Genomic DNA, 20748 nt, shown 5'->3' with positions numbered 1-20748 from the left:
GGGACATTAGAAAAGTCTTCATGAAGCAGATTGTTTTTTATTTTTTATATTTTCGTATAAATTCAAGGCATACAAGTTTAGTTTTATTACATAGACAGCAATAACATAATAGTGAAATCTGAGCTTTTAGTATAACCATCACCTAAATAAGCTTGAGATTAATGTTGAAGAATGGCTGGAATTCCAAGAAACAGAAAAAAAATAAGAGAGAAATTCGAGACAGTATGAAGGCAATGAATAGAAGTAATGAAATCAAGAAAGCCAGGAAGGTATAAAGAACAACAATTAGAGGTGTTTGACTGGAGAATAGGATTAGATTCTGAGATAATAGCCAGGTTAGAGCCAAATTGCAAATGGCATTGGCTTCCAAGCAAATGATCTGTATTTAATTCAGGAGTCAACAGATGCATAATCCCAACTTTATCACTAACCCATACTGTGCAACAAGCCAGATAAGGCTTCACAACCTGGGATTCCATTTAGAGAGAAAAAGTAGAGAATGGAAACTCCCCAGGGATGAGAATAGGAAGGATACTTTGAACAATGATAGAGGAAGTGTATTCTTGGTGGCAGTGATTGTGTCGTTGAAAAGGCTGATTAGGTCTGGGATGAGCTAACAGAAGAGAGAGTGAACAAGAGGCTAAACAGTAGGATGAGAAACAAGACGCCATATAATTTAGGGATGAGAGAGAAAGAAATAATGTGGCTAGAAAGAAGAACATCAGTTTGATATCTCAGAGGCAGAGAAGGTTTGAGTGGTGGTTAAGAAACTGTACAGAGAGAGAATGAAGGAGACGTAGAAAGAATGAAGGTGGAGATCTCTGGGGCTGTGCAAGAGTCAGTGACCACTGAATCCCCAGCACCTAGTGTAGTACCTGAGAACTAGTGAATAAATGTATTAGTGGGGTCATCACCAAAGATGGATTAGATATATACTCAAAGACCAAGGACTCAAAGAAGAGGAGAGAAAAACTTGGGGAGATGCTGACATCTCTGCAGGTAGTATGAAGTAACCAGAAAACAAGTCATAATGAGAAATGGAAAGATCTAGGATAAGGAAGCACCATGATATGCAAAAGAAAAAAAGCGCTGAGTAGAAGTAGCAGAAAAATACTAAGCTTCATGGGGACAGAAAGTTTATTCTCCAAGTCCCTCTTTCCCCTTAGCTTTGCCTGGATGTATTACTCGATGTTGAATTAGTCAAAGTTGAAGGCACTTTTTAGGGTCTTCAGCAGAAAGCAGAATCCTAGAATATCCTACAAATACAAGACAACTTGAGAATTATAAAAGAAAGAAAAGGCCTTGTTCCCATAGCCCACGAGAGGGCTGAGCTCAGCAGTACACTCCACGTGGCTCAGAAGCTTCTGGCAGAGCACAGAGCCATCAGAGAGAGGGACCCAGAGAGCAGAGAGAGGCTCTGCTGACATGGCCAGCCCAGTGCCTCATCCCATCCATAACCCTGCTGCCCTACAATGACTCTCTTCCCAGCAATAAAATCTGGGTCACAGGAGTTGGAGCTCTAGCCATCGCTTGTCTCTAATAAATAACTCCCATTGATTTTCCAGCTCAGGGACTCACCACTCCTTCTCCGTAAGTGCCAGCAGGCAGACCTGGAAAATCACTCACACATTATTGGTGCTCTTCCTCCCCCATCCTCACCCAAGGTGCATATAAACCCTGACTAGCCTGAAGTCTAACGGCATGAATATCAGACGCTAGGGGGACAGCCACTGTGTTGTCTGCTACCCTCATCCTGGTCACTGCTTCTGCTATAACAGCCCTAGGCCAAGAATATGAACAAGCTGTTGCTTTGGGTCTCTGTCCTCACCAGCCTCCTGGAAGCCTTTGCTCACACAGGTAAGGAGGTCAAGGAATGGTCAAGAATCATACAGTGAGAAAATAGTTTGGAGCTAAGACGTCTTTTCCCTGCATTTATGCTGAAGGTCATTATCTTTCTTTCTTTGTCCCGCAGACCTCAGTGGGAAGGTGTTTGTATTTCCTAGAGAATCTGTTACTGATCACGTAAACTTGATCACACCACTGGAGAAGCCTCTACAGAACTTTACCTTGTGTTTTCGAGCCTATACTGATCTCTCTCGTGCCTACAGCCTCTTCTCCTACAATACCCAGGGCAAGGATAATGAGCTACTAATTTATAAAGAAAGAGTTGGAGAGTATAGTCTATACATTGGAAGACACAAAGTTACATCCAAAGTTATCGAAAAGTTCCCAGCTCCAGTGCACATCTGTGCTAGCTGGGAGTCCTCATCAGGTATTGCTGAATTTTGGATCAATGGGACACCTTTGGTGAAAAAGGGTCTGCGACAGGGTTACTCTGTGGAAGCTCAGCCCAAGATTGTCCTGGGGCAGGAGCAGGATTCCTATGGGGGCAAGTTTGATAAGAGCCAGTCCTTTGTGGGAGAGATTGGGGATTTGTACATGTGGGACTCTGTGCTGCCCCCAGAAGAGATCCTGTCTGCCTATCAGGGTACTCCTCTCCCTGCCAATATCCTGGACTGGCGGGCTCTGAACTATGAAATCAGAGGATATGTCATCATCAAACCCTTGGTGTGGGTCTGAGGTCTTGACTCAACAAGAGCACTTGAAAATGAAATGACCGTCTAAGAGATCTGCTCAAAGCAACTGGATACTAGATCTTACACCTGCAGCTCTTTCTTCTTTGAATTTCCTATCTGTATGTCTGCCTAATTAAAAAAATATATATTGTATTATGCTACCTGCATTTGTTTAGTGCTTGTCATAGTCCCATATCTTTATCTTATATCTACTACTTATCTATCTACTACTTATTTGGTAATTGGTGTTTCATTATCCCAAAAACTCCAATTGCCAAGTATGGGGAGGAAAACCTATAAGTAACTAGAAAGATATATCACAAAGCCAGAGCACTCAATGAGCAGGACAGTGGCAATACTTAAAAGCTACTAACAATCATTTTAATGATGATTCAAAATATGTGTGGAATTGCAATCACAATTCTCCTATTTGTTTTTCCAGCTACAAATCAATCAAAAAGAGGTCTGAGGTTGCATCAGGGAGACAACTATAATGATATAAGTAAGCAATAGTTGAGAACCTGACAGCAAGTAATAAGACAGGAAGAATAAAACTAGAAGTCAGAATGAAAACCAGAAAAGTATGAGACTGGCATCATTTTGTATGAAGACAAACGTAACTTTATGTCTCAAAAACCTCAGTAGGACTGTACAATGCTTGATTTTCATAATGTTCTCCTGATGTCATCAAAAAATATTATACTCTGAATATTGCTCACATGAATATGCTGTCTAAAATTCTTCCATGGATTCACACTTCTTACAGGACATGATTTAAACCTCTAAATATGACATTGCCCTCCATAACCTGGTCCCACTTACTCTCTCTGAAATGTACACAGAGAGTACACAGAGAATACTCTCCGAAATGGACTTTCCATGTACATTTCAGATACAACTCTTAGCAGTGACATCCTAACTATCACACTGCAAAATAATTTTCAGATGCTATTACTAGTAGTTATTTTTATGGTTATGAAAAGCATGGTACACAGTGCCTGGCCCATCGTCAACAGATATGAGTTGCATTCCCAGAGAAGCAAGGATCCCAGAGGGAGTTTGAGCTACATATATGGGAAATAAGACAGGCTTTTCTCACTGATAATAAGTAGAGCATGAAGTCAGTGGAATCAGAAAGATAGCATCCAGAAGCTTCAGGATGGTAACCAATGTCATGATTTCAAACTCATGAGGCCATTTGGCCAGAATGAACAGAGGCGGTCACCAGATATGAAGAAGTAGGATCAAATCTGGAAACTCCATAATGAGGCAATGGGGTGGAAGCAGAGAGGAGAAGAAAGAACCTGGGAAGATTTGCTGAAGTACTTAAATGGAGCAGCAGCGGCTTCATAAGAACATTTCAACCTCATTTCTGGTGAGGTGGTATGATGGTTTGGATATGGTTTGTTTGTTGCCACCAAACGTCATCTTGAAATTTTATTCCCAATATGGTGTTGTTGGAAGGTGAGTCTTAGTGAAAGGCATTTGGGCTATGGGGGTAGGTCCCTCATGAATGTTTTGGTGCTGTTCTCAAGGTAATGAGTGAGTTCTCACTCTTACAAGAGTGTGTTAACTCTTGTGGGATCAGATTAGTTCTTGCCAGATGTAGCTGTTATAAAGCCAGGATGTCCCTTAGATTTTGTTCTCTTCACACATGTTCACTTCCCCTTTGACTTTCTCCACCATGTTTTGCCACAACACAAAAGCCCCACCAGAAGCCAGAGACATGATCTTTAACTTCTCAGCCTGCAGAACGATGAGCCAGATAAACCTCGTTTCTTTATATATCACTGAGTCTCAGGTATTCTTTTCTAGCAACACAAAATGGACTAAGACAAGTAGAACTTACTTAGAACATTGAGTTGGTTAGGTAGACAGGGATTTTAGCAATATAAGAAATTATTAATTTCTGATTGACAGCTCATGAGTTAAGGCTTGCTTTATGCTTTCTTAATATTAACCACCTTTCCATAAGCTTGTACTGTGAGTACTAGAAAAGTCTATCTATTCTTGCATAACAGATATTTCTATCATGTTCAGTAACATTGTGTTTTGGTTTGACAACCCCTTTTCCTAGGGACCCAAAACAATTTTAGAAATGAAACCAGTGTACTTCCAAGTGATATAATCCATTCATTCAACTATTTATTGAGCAACTTCTCAAAAATACACCAGGCAATGCCAGGTACTGAAAATATAATATTGAATAAAACAATCATGGTGCTTGCTATTTTAGAATTTACATTCTAATAAATCTGTGTTAACTACATGTGGGTTTCTCCTAACAATAATCAGCCTGTATTGTAATCCATCTCTCACATGTTTGAGCTTTCTTCTATCTCAGGTTGATATCATAGTCCTCCTCTCACTTTCCCATAAGTTAAAGGTATTATTTATTCTTGGTGATCATTTGCAACTACTTGCATAGATCTCAGGATAGAGTGTTTGTGACGGGTTTCTTGTTCTTGTGAACCCTCTGCCTCTTAAAATGGCTCTTTTGAACAGAATCCAAAATGACTGCATGTAAGTTCTTTCTTGTATGTTGTCTGTATTTCAGCCAAAAGAAGCACTTATACATCTCTTGTCCCTATAAATTCTAGAAGTCTCAGATGCTCTTAATATAGACAACACTTTCCTGTTTACACAGTGGTTGCAGCTTTCTCAAGTCCTTTGAGTCTCCTAATAGCAAGAGGGATATTTCAAGCTTCCTCAGTGATTCCACAGAAGCCCCCACATTAGGCTTGAGGTTGGGTAAAGAAGTAAAAAATAATAATCATCTCAAGATGCAAATAACATAACCTAATACTCCCTCAAAGCAGCAACAACAGCAAAACAGCAGCTCTCTGCAAAGAAGTTCTTTGGAGAAGTTCCTTCCTATCCCCACATTCTGTCTTCTCTGGGCACCTTGTTCTAACCAAAAGATAGAAGAGTTGTAGAGATGGTTCTTAATCATTTCCTTCATGAATTCTTTATTTGAGTGAATCTGTGTATATTATTTTTATCATTAATATCTATCATATTGATGGCTCATTCAAAACTGAAGAGAGTCCATTTTAACATCATTTATAATGGAATTGGTGATATGGTTTGGCTGTGTCCTGACCCAAATCTCATCTTAAATTGTAGTTACCATACTCCCCACGTGTCGTGGGAGGGACCCAGTGGGAGGTGATTGAATCATGGGGGTGGTTACCTTCATGCTGTTCTCATGATAGTGAGTGAGTTCTCACAAGATCTGATAGTTTTATATGGGACTTTTCCCCCCTTGCTCCACAGTCCTTCTTCCTGCCACCATGTGAAGAAAGACATGTTTGCTTCCCTTTCTGCCATAATTGTAAGTTTCCTGAAGGCTCCCCAGCACTGTGGAACTGTGAGTCAATTAAATCTCTTTCCTTTATATATTACCCTGTCTTGGGCAGTTCTTTATAGCAGCATGAGAACAGACTAATAAAGATGGAATTTCTGGTAACGTCATCTCGGCATTTTTCTCAGATACAGTTGTTGTCACAACAAAGAAAGCAGCAAAAGTCACAGAAGAAACTACTTGAATATTTCAGAATCTGTAAAGAAAATGGAAGGATTTGGAGGCACAATAACCCAGGAACATAGTTGTGTAGTGATTTAATAATTACTGAGATAATCACCCCCTTTCACATACTTGCCACTAAGGCTGTTAGATACTAGGGAACAAGTAGTACACAAGATGTACAATGAGTTGCTAAAACCAGGAGTCATCTCTAATAAAAGCAATTTTTGAGTCTCTATCTTATACAAGTAACGATCTGATTCTTATTTTTGACTTCAGAAAAACAGGTAAGAGCATTTAGCCACATAGCTTCAGGACTGGTTTTAACAGAAGTCCATAAATAATTTTCCTGGATGAGAAGGCCTGCAGGTAGTTTTCTGTGAGTTTTGTGTGGGAGACTCTGGGTGGAGCTCTGAGATTAAAGCAATGAGGCCTCTTAGTTTGGGATATGCCTTAGCTAAGACTTGAGTTGAAGTGGAAATTTAAAAAAATATTTTGTCTGCACTGGGTAGGATCAATGTATAGTCACATTTGGAATGCAATGTGGAGACTTTTTAGGTATTCATGAGACTTTGCATTGCTTAGAAAGAATAGGTGTCCAAGACCATTCAAATGACAGAAGAAAAAATGAAACATGACCTGAATTGTCTTTAATCCTTATCTTGTCAAGACTAAATAGCTAATTATCATATAAACTAAACTCCATTTGTATTCCAGAATTTTCTATCTCGTTTTTGTCTGGCTATGGCCACTTTTCTGAATTTAACATGGGAGATACCTCAAGAGACCACCGTCGAGTTTGGGCACTGGTAAAGGCATCTGCATCATGTCACATTCAACCACAGGATCCAGAAGCAAAGCTAATCTAATGTTATTGACATATTTCACTGAAGCCCATAATCTATGAAGGGTTCACACAGCTGTGCCTGGGGTGAGATGTCAAAGACAAATACTTCATCTAGAGCTCCAGCCGTTGCAACAGCTTCTCTCAGTATCCTTATGGGGATCCTGTGAGGATTCGGTATGACAATGCATACAAAACACCTACTCAGTCCCTGTTCTGGCACAGTGCAAGTGCTCAGTAATTGTTAGCTGTAATGATGAGGAGGATGATGATCTAAAATTTAATCACCTGCCCTAACTTCTTTTTATATTCTGACAAATCAAAATGAGCACTCATGCTCCATTTTCAGTTCCTACCCCCAAAACTAATTCTTACCTAACCAAACCAATGCATGGCCTCTGCTAGCAGGAGAAATGATGTAAGCTCTTTCTATATACAAAGAAAGACACCATATCTGACTTTTACATGAGTGTATTCTCACTGACAGTAACTAACCAAGGACCAAACACTAACAGGGATTCAAAAGAAGAAAAGATGGTGTCACGTGACAACATGTCTTCAACTGAGTTGAGCTATTTTTTTCCCGGAAGAAAAATAAGTAGCAGTCCATGTGAGACCAAAGCTTGCTCAATATTCCTAGTGTGATCTTCTTGTAATGAGATCCCCCAGCTCATTTCTGGATTCTGACTGTGCAGACCCATGGGAGACATGGTAAGTCTCTTGACAAATTGATGCAGGAGACTAGAGCTAGACAGAAGAGCTTCTCCTCTGAGAGTCTCTTCCTAATCACAGAATTTAAGGGGGCAGCTCTTCTGGAGCCAAAGCAAAACGGGCCAAAGGGACTCAGTGAATGTCACCCTGTGCTTTAGCCAGAGTCCAGTGAAATGTAAGTGACCCAATAATCTAATAAGGCTGAGAATCAAATAAGGCTAAACTTTTAAAGACATCAAGAGTCCGTCAATTATTTTTCCAGACAGATGATAATCAGATTTCCTAGAATGGTAATGATCTTTTGTAAATTAGTCACAAATATTCTAAAACTGAACACAGATTCCACAGACTGCAGAAGGTGGATGGACACTTTTGGGTCTGAGAAGGCTTCTATGCAAAAGAAAAGTTATTATTCTCTTATTTATTCAAATAGCTCTTGTAATCATCAGTTTCTTAAGTCGTTGACTCCTCCTTCCCTGGCTCCTTAGATCTATTTTGTTTAAAAAAGAAAGGAAAGGGAAGGAAAATAAGGCAAAGAAAGGGAGGGGATGGAAACTCTACCAAAAAGGCAGGTCACTATTTTTTTTAACTGTGCAATTCCTTTACACACAAAATATATTTATAGAAGTTTTGCCTACCTGCATATTTTAATTTTTTTAACACAGATTCCGTTTCCACCAACAAATTTTGTTTATAAAGATCAAAATATTTGGGGGCATCTAAGGCTGTTGTAATAATTTCTTCCCCTTGCAAATGGCATTTCCTTTACACTTTCAAACTGTGTTTTCCCCTCCACTTTATTTTTCTTTTTCCTCTGGTAGGAATATTGACTTCATGACTAACATTTTGATGCATGAGCACATTTCAGTATTTTTACTCTCCCACAGGGTTTTTATCCTTCTGGAATGTATAAATCATTTTGAAAGCTTCTTTCTGTTCTATACTGTGCTTTTGAGATTATCCACTGGCCTGTTCCCTCTACAGAAACACCCTTAGGGTTCAGTCAGAGAAGGTCCAGATTTGGGTGGTAGAAGGGCTGCTGCTACTCTGCTCAGCTGCACTCACTTCTGGCTGGGTGGAGACTCAAAAAAAGCAACCAGTAGGAAAAAAAGAGAGAGAGAGAGAGAGGTAGCCATCTGGTGCTAACATAGCCCTTAAGTTCACTGAGACACATTCTAACCACTGAGAACTCACCCTGGCAAACCTCGCAGGTGAGACCAACCCCCCCATTCCATATATTTCTTTGGCTCCATGGTACCCTCTGTGACCTCTTCTCCCTTCCCAAGCTAAACGTTGGTGCTCATTGCTGCCTGATTTTGTGTGTGTAAGGCTCTAAGAAGACCAAGGAGAACTAACAATGTGATTTCCTCCTGTGTCCCAGATTTCCTTATCTCTCTCACCAGGGCCTTCCTCACTTCCAGGGACAGTAACAGCTGTGTATTTGACATTTGAGCCATAATTTCTCACAGTAATAATTTTAGATTGCTTCTGCACCTCAGAAAAGTGACAGGTTAAAAAATGAGACAACCAGGCAATTGCCCTTAATCTCAAAGGGACTCTAAAACATCGCTGGATAGGTAGCAAAATGAAGTGAAACACATAAGAGAACTCCTTTCGTGGACAGTGATGTGGTTGGGAAGAACACTTGGAAAAATCAGGGCAAGCAATGGCACCTGCTCTAGGAGGTATGGATGGCCACTTAGTGCACTCTGTGCAGGACAAAGCACAATCACTGTAGGGCTTGTTTGTTTGTTTGTTTGGGCCAAGCCTAGTGTTGGGAGATCCCTTGTAGCTGAGCTGCACATGCAGGAGAAATGATAGCTTCCCCTATGGCAGGGCTTTAGCTTTCCCTCACACACCACATACCTTTCCTCCAAATAAATACTAAACAATATGGAAAGAACATTGGTTTGAAGGGGTTATTCTTGCTCCCACATCTTATTCTGACCTTTCATTTTTGCATTTGTTTCCCCAAGTTTTATGAATATCTTGTCTTAAGATATTATTTTGTTGCCCATTCAATCCAATTCAAATGTATATCATAGGTAATAAACTTCTTTTCCTGGGCTTACGTACCTGACCCAGTTTCCCTGCATCTAGTGGGTCCTTAGCCATCTTGTCTATAGCTTCACAATTTATTCCAAGAAAGTAAATTTATATTTACATGAAACATATTTACAACAAAATTGGTGGCTGATTTGGGATGAAAGCAGCACTTTTCAGCTCCTAAATTAAAGATACCAGAGGATTTTTCCTCCTCCTGATTTAATTCAGTTTTGTACTTTCCTTCCTTCCCTACTCCAAATATGTTTATAGTTTTCCTGGCTCAACATAGCCTTAACTATATTTTGTCACTCATTGCAATAGGCTCATGAGGAAAGGGAAAAGGCACATGAGATCTGTTGTTCTCATCTAACATATTAACAAAATTCTTCTTTATTTACTCCACATAATCAGGCTTTCCAGCCCAAGACTCTACTTGAGCTGTGGCAATAACGTCATTGGTAGCCTCCTTCTTAATCAATTGAATATATGTTTTCAGTTGTCATCCTCCTTGACTTCTCCAAGTTCTTTATGAGTTATAATTTTATGCTTCAAATGTTTTAACATGAGCCATTATCATCACTGTAAAAATGATAAAAGTCAAAGTTCCCTATAGCACCCCCAGCACAATATAACAGTTAATTCATGATAATAGCAAGTTCATATTCTTTCAGGCTTTTTTCCCCCACATATGCAAATATTTATGAACATCCACAAACACACACACACACACACACACACACATGCAAATATTCCTAACCATATGGCAGCATATCATAGTATTGTTCTCTAAATAGCTTGTTTTGTGGTTGTTATTTAATGTATTCCACACATCTGTTCATGGTAAGACATCATAACAGCACAGTCCAGCATAACTTTTACCAACAAAAGAAAATGTTTGATAGCTGAGCTATCCAATACGGTAGCCACTAGTCACATGTAGCTTTTTATCACTAGAAATGTGGCTAGTATGACTGACTAACTGAATTTTTAATTCTCGTTTATTTTAGTTAATTTAAATTTACATAGCCATAGCTCCATCCTATCCTTTCTAAAAAGCTGCTTGGAGTTCCACTGTCACTCTCTTTAATCTTTGCCTACCCAACTGGTATCTCAGTGGTCTTTTAAGGCAAATTCCTTTAATTTCAGTGACACACTCATTTCTACTCGAAACATTTGCCTCATTTTCCATGATGGACTATTTTCTAAAACACCCACAATGTTTCCTAGATTCCTAGTGGCAGTTCCCTAAGTGTGCCAAAATCCCCCAGCCTGTTAGTGTTACTTGTTATTTAAGCAAAATGGTTCAAATCATCATTTGATATATGATGGAAATCCCAGACTCACTCACCAACTTTCTTTTTTTTTTTTTTAGATTATAAGTCAATTTTTATTTTTTATTTTTTTTAATTATTATTATACTTTAAGTTTTAGGGTACATGTGCACAATGTGCAGGTTAGTTACATATGTATACATGTGCCATGCTGGCGTGCTGCACCCATTAACTCGTCATTTAGCATTACGTATATCTCCTAAAGCTATCCCTCCGCCCTCCCCCCACCCCACAACAGTTCCCAGAGTGTGATGTTCCCCTTCCTGTGTCCATGTGTTCTCATTGTTCAGTTCCCACCTATGAGTGAGAATATGCGGTGTTTGGTTTTTTGTTCTTGCGATAGTTTACTGAGAATGATGATTTCCAATTTCATCCATGTCCCTACAAAGGACATGAACTCATCATTTTTTATGGCTGCATAGTATTCCATGGTGTATATGTGCCACATTTTCTTAATCCAGTCATCTATCACTGTTGGACATTTGGGTTGGTTCCAAGTCTTTGCTATTGTGAATAGTGCCACAATAAACATACGTGTGCATGTGTCTTTATAGCAGAATGATTTATAATCCTTTGGGTATATACCCAGTAATGGGATGGCTGGGTCAAATGGTATTTCTAGCTCTAGATCCCTGAGGAATCGCCACACTGACTTCCACAAGGGTTGAACTAGTTTACAGTCCCACCAACAGTGTAAAAGTGTTCCTATTTCTCCACATCCTCTCCAGCACCTGTTGTTTCCTGACTTTTTAATGATTGCCATTCTAACTGGTGTGAGATGGTATCTCATTGTGGTTTTGATTTGCGTTTCTCTGATTGCCAGTGATGGTGTCACTCACCAAATTGCTAGCAAATATTGTGTGTGCTTGTAAGGGGGATGGGAGGGCAGGAGAGGGCCTTGTATTTCTTCTAGTCATTACAGCTAGTGGTTTTTCTTCCTCAGTCTGGATTTTACTCCTTGCACATGATATCTTTTTGTGCACTGTGCCATCATCCACTTCTCTTTACTTCCTAACTACCACTAACTGAAAATTGTACATATAAAGCTTTAAACAAAGGCTCTTGAGGCTCTCACGGGAGTTTACATTACAGTACAGTTCAGCAAACAATTTTAAATCGAATAGTACACCTCTTTATTCTTAGAATTCCCTCTGCCAAAAAAGAAATCAGCTATTTTTTTTTTAAATTCAAGGTCCAACTTTCTGTTGTGTTGCTGATTCTCTTCTCTCTTTTTCCAACGACTTCCACTTCTCTCTCTAGTTTACATGTCCCCAAATCTTAAGCCTCTGTTAATACTTTCACAATAAATCAATTTTGCCAAGGTTTGCCTCCCCTAGACCATCTAGGCTGGGCCCAGAACACCTCATCTTCACTCCCACTGAAGTGTTCCAGAAGGTCAGCTCTCACTGACCTTGATTCTGCTCCCCTACACTGTCACCAGAAGCTATCCACCTATGGTTCTAATTCAGTAAGTCCAACTCTCTCACCCCCATTTTGTTGTCTCAGCTGTGTGGGCTTTCCCAGGGTGGCATGGGATGGGACCCCTGTGCCATGCATACTGTAAAGGAAAATGCCTCCTTCCATGAGCTACGAAACAGCACATTTATGATGGCACTTTGAAAAGATATGGGCTGTGGTGTCACATATTGACAATTCCTTGGCCAGAGGCTTAACAGTGCCAGCAGTGCCAGAAGATTAAGAAGACAGCAAAAACAGAAAAGGGAGAAGATGGTGAAGTAGCTATATAACATGAACGAGAATGCTCCTGATTACAAAGCAGAGAAATTGACTTTTTTTCTTAGTGTTTTCTATAGTCATTGGTCTATCCCTGTTCTAGAATTCATGTCATGATAAGAATTTCTTCACGTTGACTTCTTACATTGCTTTCAGACATTGCAATTAAAGAAAGAACCTCACAGAGTTAACAGAGTTTGTTTTCCTGGGATTCTCCAGATTCCACAAACATCAGATCACTCTGTGGTTTTTCTCATCCTGTATACATTAACCGTGGCTGGCAATGCCATCATCACGACCATCATCTGCACTGACCGTTACCTCCACACCCCCATGTACTTCTTCCTGAGCATGCTGGCTAGCTCAGAGACAGTGTACACACTGGTCATCATTCCACAGATGCTCTCCAGCCTCGTAACCCAGACCCACCCAGCCAATCTCCCTAGCAGGTTGTACTACCCAAATGTTCTTCTTTGTTACCTTGGCCATCAACAATTGCTTCTTGCTCACAGTGATGGGCTATGACCACTACGTGGCCATCTGCAATCCCTTGAGATACATTGTCATTATGAGCAAGAGGGTGTGTGTCCAGCTGGTGTGTGGAGCCTTCAGCATTCGCCTGGCCATGGCAGCTGTCCAGGTAACATCCATATTTACCTTACATTTTTGTCACAGGATGGTTAGTCATTTCTTCTGTGACATCCTCCTTGTCATGAAACTCTCCTGTATTAATACCACTATCAATGAGATAATCAATTTTGTTGTCAGTTTATTTGTCATCCTGGTCCCCATGGGTCTGGTCTTCATCTCCCATGTCCTCATCTCCACTGTCCTCAAGATTGTCTTAGCTGAGTGTCGGAAGAAGACCTTTGCCACCTGTGCCTCCCACCTCACTGTGGTCATTGTCCATTATGGCTGTGCCTCCATTACCTACCTCATGCCCAAGTCAGAAAACTCTATAGAACAAGACCTCCTTCTCTCAGTGACCTAAACCATTATCACTCCCGTGCTGAACCCTGTTGTTTACAGCCTAAGAAACAAGGAGGTCAAGGATGCCCTATGCAGGGCCATGGGCAGAAACATTTCTTAATGCATTATTGCTCTATATAACTAGACCTTTAGTCATAGAAATGTGTGTCCTTACTTACATTAAACAACCTTATGACTCTGTCCCATGTAGTCTATGCTGCAATGGGATGGGCATGTGTTGCTTTGGTATATTTATTACAAAATCTTAGTTTTTGTTTCCATATATTTCAAAGTTTTGTCCAGGCATTTTCAACTAGGGATGTGAGAGGTCAAGGAGAATGGGCATGATTTTTAGGAAAGAATATCCAAATTTCTAGGATGAAGAAAGAGACTTCTTAAAAGTATATTAAATATGATTATATTGTGTTTAAAAAATAAAAAGCAATGTGTATCATTTTTGTAATGCAATCTACAGAAAATAAAACTACAAAATCATCTCAGGAAGGTAGGGATAGTCAACAATGATGGATTCCCTTGAAAGAAAATAGTAACAGAATTGTCAGGGAAAAGTGAGATGAGCGTATTAAATTAAAAAAATAGGAAAGTTGGAAAACACTGGTTTAGTCCTTGAAAATTTAGTCTTTATTATTCAATTTATGCTAAAGCCTTTGCTTTTATCCAGTGTAGTCATCAGATGCTGGCCATGGCCACAGATCATACTTAACTCTCACCTTTCTTATCTAAATTCCCTAATTCAGTTCTCTCTGGCTGCCGGTTCTCTCCGTGGGATCAACTTCTCTCTAATCATTATGAAGAAAAATTGAGTTGGTCAAGAAGATCTGTGCCCTGTTAGAATGAGAACCATAAAAGCATTCCTCATTTGCACATACCATGGCACCTCCTGGTAGCATAAAGAAACAAAAATAGAACAAAACAAATAGTCCCAGCAGTCAGGAGTAGTTCAGAAGTATAATTGTTAAATCACTCAATTCACCAAAAAAGGCTAACAAGAAAAAAAAAAATCTTTTTCCTTAGTAGACTCCTTTGAGAAAAATATCCTTTTTCCCAGAGCTTTCTGGGAACTTTTTTGGTTTCATGCCTACACATACCTTCTATATGGTTATCTTGGGTGATGGGTGATGGTAGGGAGGGTTTAAGACTTTTGTTGAGTGCTTCCTTCTATTAAAATATTTTTTGTCAAGAATACTTCTCTGCTCATCCCCTAATGCCATTTTTCTTTTTTTCAAGAGAGTCATTTTTTTTCTTTTCCCTCCACTGAGAAAGAATCGATAACATCCTAAGGAGCTCATCTCGGGTAAAGAATATCTTTACAGATTTCTGAATTCTAGATTGGGGAGACCATATTTCTTTTAAGTTCTGGCCAGTTCTTTCTAATTCCTGTCCTGTGTCTTTGCAATTTCTACATCATAGAAATAAGGCTTCCCACAGAAGCTGTTGGGGGCTCAAAGGTTGGGTCCAAGAGTCTTGGACATGCTGTGAGGTCTTTCTTGACAGTGCTCTCAGGGTCAGCCCACTACAGATCTAAACCTCTATACTCAACAAGAGTGAGGCAGCTTCCCTCCAGAATGAGAGTCTCTCCTGACAGTATGAAAGAACCCCTCCCACTGCCATCAAGGCCACCGATACTGCCAACTCTTAATTATAACCTGCCCTTCTCAATTCCCTCTGGACTAGCAACTACTTGTACATCCTCAGACCTGTCTTTTTGTGTGTAGAATGGAAGAGATGAGACAGAGAGAGCTGTTCTGAGCAGGAAAGTACAATGATGGAAGGTGGGTGGTGATCAAACCTGCTCTATCCTGCTCCAGTGGCAGTGGCCACCTCCCACTGCCCATTACTCTCCTTTCTACTTCTGCACCCAGTCACTCTCCTTCATTAGTTCAGGAATCAAAGACAAAGGTTTCTCCAGTATTCTCTCTACATCTAAATGCTGCAACAGCAGACATACCACAGGCCACTCATACAATCAAAAGTTAAATGTCACAGTGGGGCCCACAAAGAGCTGGCAGAAAATATGAGTCATAAACCTTGAAGGCAAAATATCTTTGTCTCTAACTCTGTTACCCACAGTGGTTCAATCATATGTCCAATTTTTTTAAATAAACACGTGTGCTTCTAATTTCTTCTTGATAATAAGATGTTTTCTTACATGGTGGATAGAATAGAGGTCCCAGAGTCAGATGCGTGCTGAGTTCACTTCCTCACTCAGCACCCATCAGAACCTTTTTATGAATATAATGTTTTTAATTCACCTCGCTTGTCATCAAAAGCATTTTTTAATCCCCTTACCCATTTGTTTTGCACAGGCTGGTATCCAGTGACAAACACTACTTCACATTGTTTGCTGCAGTATCATTTACCTCACTCCCACCCAGCAGTTAGTTGTTCTCTCTTAAGTGTTCCTAAAGTTATTTGTGGGAAATTACATTAGTCTAACATTTTTTTCATTGTGCTTTTCTTGCTTGTTTCTATCACTGGATCACAGGCATATTGGGATCAGGAACTGCTTTCCTCATTATGATACCCCTGCATGGAACAGCACCTGGAGAGTAGGTGTTCAATAAATCCTCACTTAGAGGTTGAGTACCTACTATGTACAAGCACCATGCTTGGACTTCTTGGCGTGTCTTGCTGAACTAGACACATCTGCTGTCTTTGTTTGTTCAAGCTGCTTTAACAAAAGACCAAAGAATGGGTAATTTACAAACAACAGAAATTTTGAGCTCACAGTCCTGGGGTCTGGGAGGTTAATGACCAAGGCACTAACAGGTTCAGTGTTTGGTGAGGGCCTAGTCTCTACTTCCAAGATGGCACCATGTTGCTGCATTTTCCAGAGGGGATGAACACTGCTTCTCATATGGGAAGAGATGGAAGGGCAAAAATGGACCTATCTATTTACTCCCAGCCCTTTTATAAGGTCACTAACCCATTTATAAGGTTATATGGTTTCGAAGTCCCACCCAAATCTCATATTGAAATGTAATCCCCAGTGTTGGAGGTGGGGCCTGGTGGGTGGTGACTGGATCATGGGGATGGGTTTCTCATGAATGGTTTAGTACCATCCTCTTGGTACTGTCCCTGAGATAGTCAGTTCTCACAAAATCTGGTCCTTTAAAAGCATATGGCCCCTCCCACCTCACTGTCTTGCTCCTGTCCCACCATGTGAGACACCTGCTCCCCCGTGACCTCCCACCATGATTGTAAGCTTCCTGAGGCCTACCCAGAAATAGATGCCTGTGTTATGCTTCCTGTACAGTGTGCAGAACCATGAGCTAATTAAACATCTTTTCTTTATAAATTACTCAGTCTCTGGTGTTTCTTTATAGCAATGCAAGAACAGACTAATACATAAGGGCTCTGCCTTCATGACTTAATCACCTCCTAAATGTCCCACTTCTTAATGATATCACATTGGGGTTTAAGTTTCAACATGAATTTTCGAGGGGACACAAACATTCATACCAAAGCACCTGCTATCCTTTTTCTGTGTCCTTTGCAGTGGGCCCTCGCCTAAATACAAACATAGAGTCATAAGCTCGTCCACTGTGGCAGAGTCACTTGGGTCTGCCTGTTCTTCCTCTTTCCCTGGCCTTTCTATGAGCCAATTCTCAGTTGCTTTAAGACCTCTCTCAGCCCCAATGTTAACTTAGTTATCTGCACTGATTAATTGCTTAGCAACACAGAAGCAGAAACAGTCAAGATTTTCACAAAAGGGCGTACAGTTACCAAGAAAATCATTCTTACTCATATGAGGATGTAACCTTTGAAATGTATTTAAAGAGAAACAACTTTCTAAATACAGAGTGATGTGCCATATACAATTAAGAATCAGGACATCTTCTAATTATACTTTTGGCACATGACAAACAAATTTATTATGAGGCTAGAAAATCATCCCACAATTTTACATTTTGAATTATAATGGAACAAAAGCTTAGCTTCCTTTGTTGCTGGAGACCAAATCCTCGAGTTTCTGACCTCCTAATTTCCCAACTCCTATTTCCTCTGCAATGAAGACAGTGACTAGATGAGATAACAGACATGAAAATACCAACCACCCGCAATAAAAAGCCTTACTGAGGGAAGCAACTAGCTCTGGGAAATGACAGAGGAGAGAAGGAAACAAGGAGATGACTCTGAGGGTAGATACCAGATGAATATCACTTTTCAGAAACTCATTTCTGAAGGAAACAGGAATTCCAAAGCAGCAAAGCAATGTGACATAAAGCAGAAGACAATTACCACTTATTGAGGGTTTACTGCAGAGCAGATATCATGTGAAATGGTAGTTGTGTACGTTATTTCACTTAAAACTTCAATTTTATAGTACTTGGCACTTCACAAGAGTCTTCAAATATAATGTCCTATTTGATCCTTATAGTAACCTTATGAAATATGCATTTTTATTGTTTTATTGTTTCATTGTTATAAAATGTGCATTGTTTCTACCATTAACTTTTTAGGTTCATGGTAGAAACATTCCCTGACTTGCTTCAAGTCACACAGTTGGTAACTGACAGAACTAGAACTGATATCAACATTCACCAACCAATTTCAAAAGGTATGTGTTTTCTACTACGTCACCACCATCTCTCATCTTTAATCTTTTTGAAAGATAGAATATGCTTCCCAACTTTTAGTCACTCTGGTCTCATCATGGACATCATGACATCATGGACATCAAGACTTCCACAAAAAGTCTTCCCTAATAATTTATTAGATGTTCCCTTCATAAGCACCCACACCATTCTAAGATTGTCTCCTCCCTGGCCATGTATCAAAATTGCTTATTTCCTAGTCTGCCTCCCTTACCACACAGTCAACCCCTCAACAGAACTGCTTTCTGTATCCTCAATGCTAGGACAGTTCTTGGCATAAGATACACCTCCATACGTTACTTAAGTACAAAATTGAAATGTACACATCTGCAGCTTCTTCTTGATGGTTGAGTGTACCTACAATGACCATCCATTGTTCTCCAGTGCTGTGAGGCATCCAGGTTCTCAGGATGATGGGGCTTTCTCTTGCTTTGAAGAGCTCACGGTATCCTTTCTTATCTGCTATTTCCAAATTGTGAGAGAGGAGAAAAAGCAGATGAACAGTATATACAATTACCTGTAAAGTAGCACCCTTGGGGATAGCACTGCCTAGAGATGAAGGATTTCCAATCAGATTTTCTAATTTTGCCTCTGCCACTCACTAGATGTTCTAACCTCTTTATGTATCTATTTCCAGATTTTTTAATGGGGTAGTGATAGCACCTAGAAAGGTAGCTTTCATTATTCCCATTCTTATACATGGAGTTTGGCAGGGTTAAGTAAACTGCCAGGTAGTTTGAAGTAGCAAAGCTGTCTGCCTGATGTCAAATTCTGTACCCCACTCTCCCACTATTTCACAGGACTTGTTGAAAACAGATAGATAATAAATCTCCACATGAATATTTGGGTCTATGCAAAAATCTACATACTATCATAAACCCATTTATCAAAGTTATATTGCATGCAGACACCTTGCTAGACACTGGGGCTAGAGTAATGCTTAAGCTATCACAACCCATGCCTTCATGTGCTAATAGAGAAACAGGGGAGGCCAAAAATTAAGCAAGTAGTTACGATAAAGTGTGATAAATTCTATGACAGGAGAAATATGAAATGCTATGGGAACACACATTGGTGGATTCTAACCAAATAAAGGGGTCAAGGAAGAGCTACAAGAGGAAGTAAGAGTTTAAGCTTAAAATCTGAAGATTCAGTAGGAATCTCCAGCTGGATGAAATCTTGGCAGAAGGGTCTGGGAAAGAAAGATCAAAAGTATATTCCAGTCAGAAGAATTAGCAATGCAAATGCATGTAAACAAATTAATTATAAAAAGTTTAATAGAGCTGGGGTATAGCATTCGTGGGGTATTAATAGAAAAGCAAAGAAGAAAGACAGTAGTAGTCACATGATAAAGAACTTCAAACCCATACTACAGAGTGTGTACCCTAAAGATAATGAAGAACATTTATGTGACTTTAAGTAAAGCAATGGTATGATTTAATGTGTAATTCAGAAATCTCACCCTGCTCACAGAGGGGAGAAATGGATTATAAAGGGGCAAGACTGGCTGGAAGACTGATTGGGAATCTACAGTAGGAATACAAAGATAGGTGTTGGTAGGCTGGGCCAGGTGGAAGCTGTGCTGATGAAGAGAAATTGACAGATTTAAGAAATCTGTGAGTGGCAAGATTGACATTTCCTGGTGATGGATTCAGTGTGAGAGGTAATGGAACCAAAGATGATCCTGATTATTTCTGGCTTAGGCAATGGGGTGAACGGCAGTGTCCAACCAATACAAGGAACACTAGAAGAGAAGCAAGTCAGAGTGTAAAAAAAAGACAATGAATTTAATTTTTGGACTTTTGAGGTTGAGATATCTGTGAGGAATTCAAGTGGGGATATCCAGGAAGCAGCTAGATACGTGGACCTAGAATTCAGGAGAGTGGTCTGAGCTAGAGACGTAGCTGTAGGAATCAGAAGTATACAAATGGTCATTTTCGAAATGAGAATGAATGGGTTCACCCAGGGAGGATGTGGAGAAGGAGAGAAGTCCACCTAGGGTTAATGCTGAAGAGCGGCTGATGAGGTGGAATACTGCACAGGAATGTGAGGGTAGCCCTGACAATGAAAAAAACTGTCAGGAAAGCAAGGTGTGGGGAGGAGGAGAATTCTCTGCATCAGGTTCCAAGGTCTTCAGTGACTGATAATCTCTAATGTCCATTGGAATATAGGAGTGGGGGCAGGAGACAATTAAGACTCTCAGATTTACCTTGAGTTGGATCTGGGATCCAGCAACTATTGTGCAGAAGACAAAAATAGTCCACTCTTCTTCCAACCCTCTTCCTCCATCTTTTTCATACCATGGTGCCACACAGAAGTCAGGTCAATGTAGCTAGAGGTCTCTGTCCATCACATATGTACTGTCCAAGTGCATGAGTGGGAGTCCAGCCTC

General features: G+C 40.1%; 2 protein-coding genes across 2 annotated transcripts; both read left to right on the top strand.

The window, feature by feature from the left end:
* Positions 1–1698: 1698 nt before the first annotated feature.
* Positions 1699–2737, top strand: APCS (amyloid P component, serum). Its single transcript, XM_002809937.4, has 2 exons — positions 1699–1857; positions 1973–2737. The coding sequence occupies exons 1-2, from the start codon at positions 1794–1796 to the stop codon at positions 2578–2580; spliced, it is 672 nt and encodes a 223-aa protein (XP_002809983.1). The 5' UTR covers positions 1699–1793; the 3' UTR covers positions 2581–2737.
* Positions 2738–3906: 1169 nt separating this feature from the next.
* Positions 3907–13759, top strand: LOC100453744 (putative olfactory receptor 10J6). Its single transcript, XM_054548566.1, is given in 4 exon segments — positions 3907–4040; positions 12940–13007; positions 13010–13194; positions 13196–13759. Coding segments are annotated over 4 exon segments (951 nt in total).
* The last annotated feature ends 6989 nt before the right edge of the window (positions 13760–20748 follow it).

The sequence above is a fragment of the Pongo abelii genome, chromosome 1 (genome assembly GCF_028885655.2).
Source record: "Pongo abelii isolate AG06213 chromosome 1, NHGRI_mPonAbe1-v2.0_pri, whole genome shotgun sequence".
NCBI lineage: Eukaryota > Metazoa > Chordata > Mammalia > Primates > Hominidae > Pongo > Pongo abelii.
This window is presented reverse-complemented; position numbering and strand designations above follow the sequence as displayed.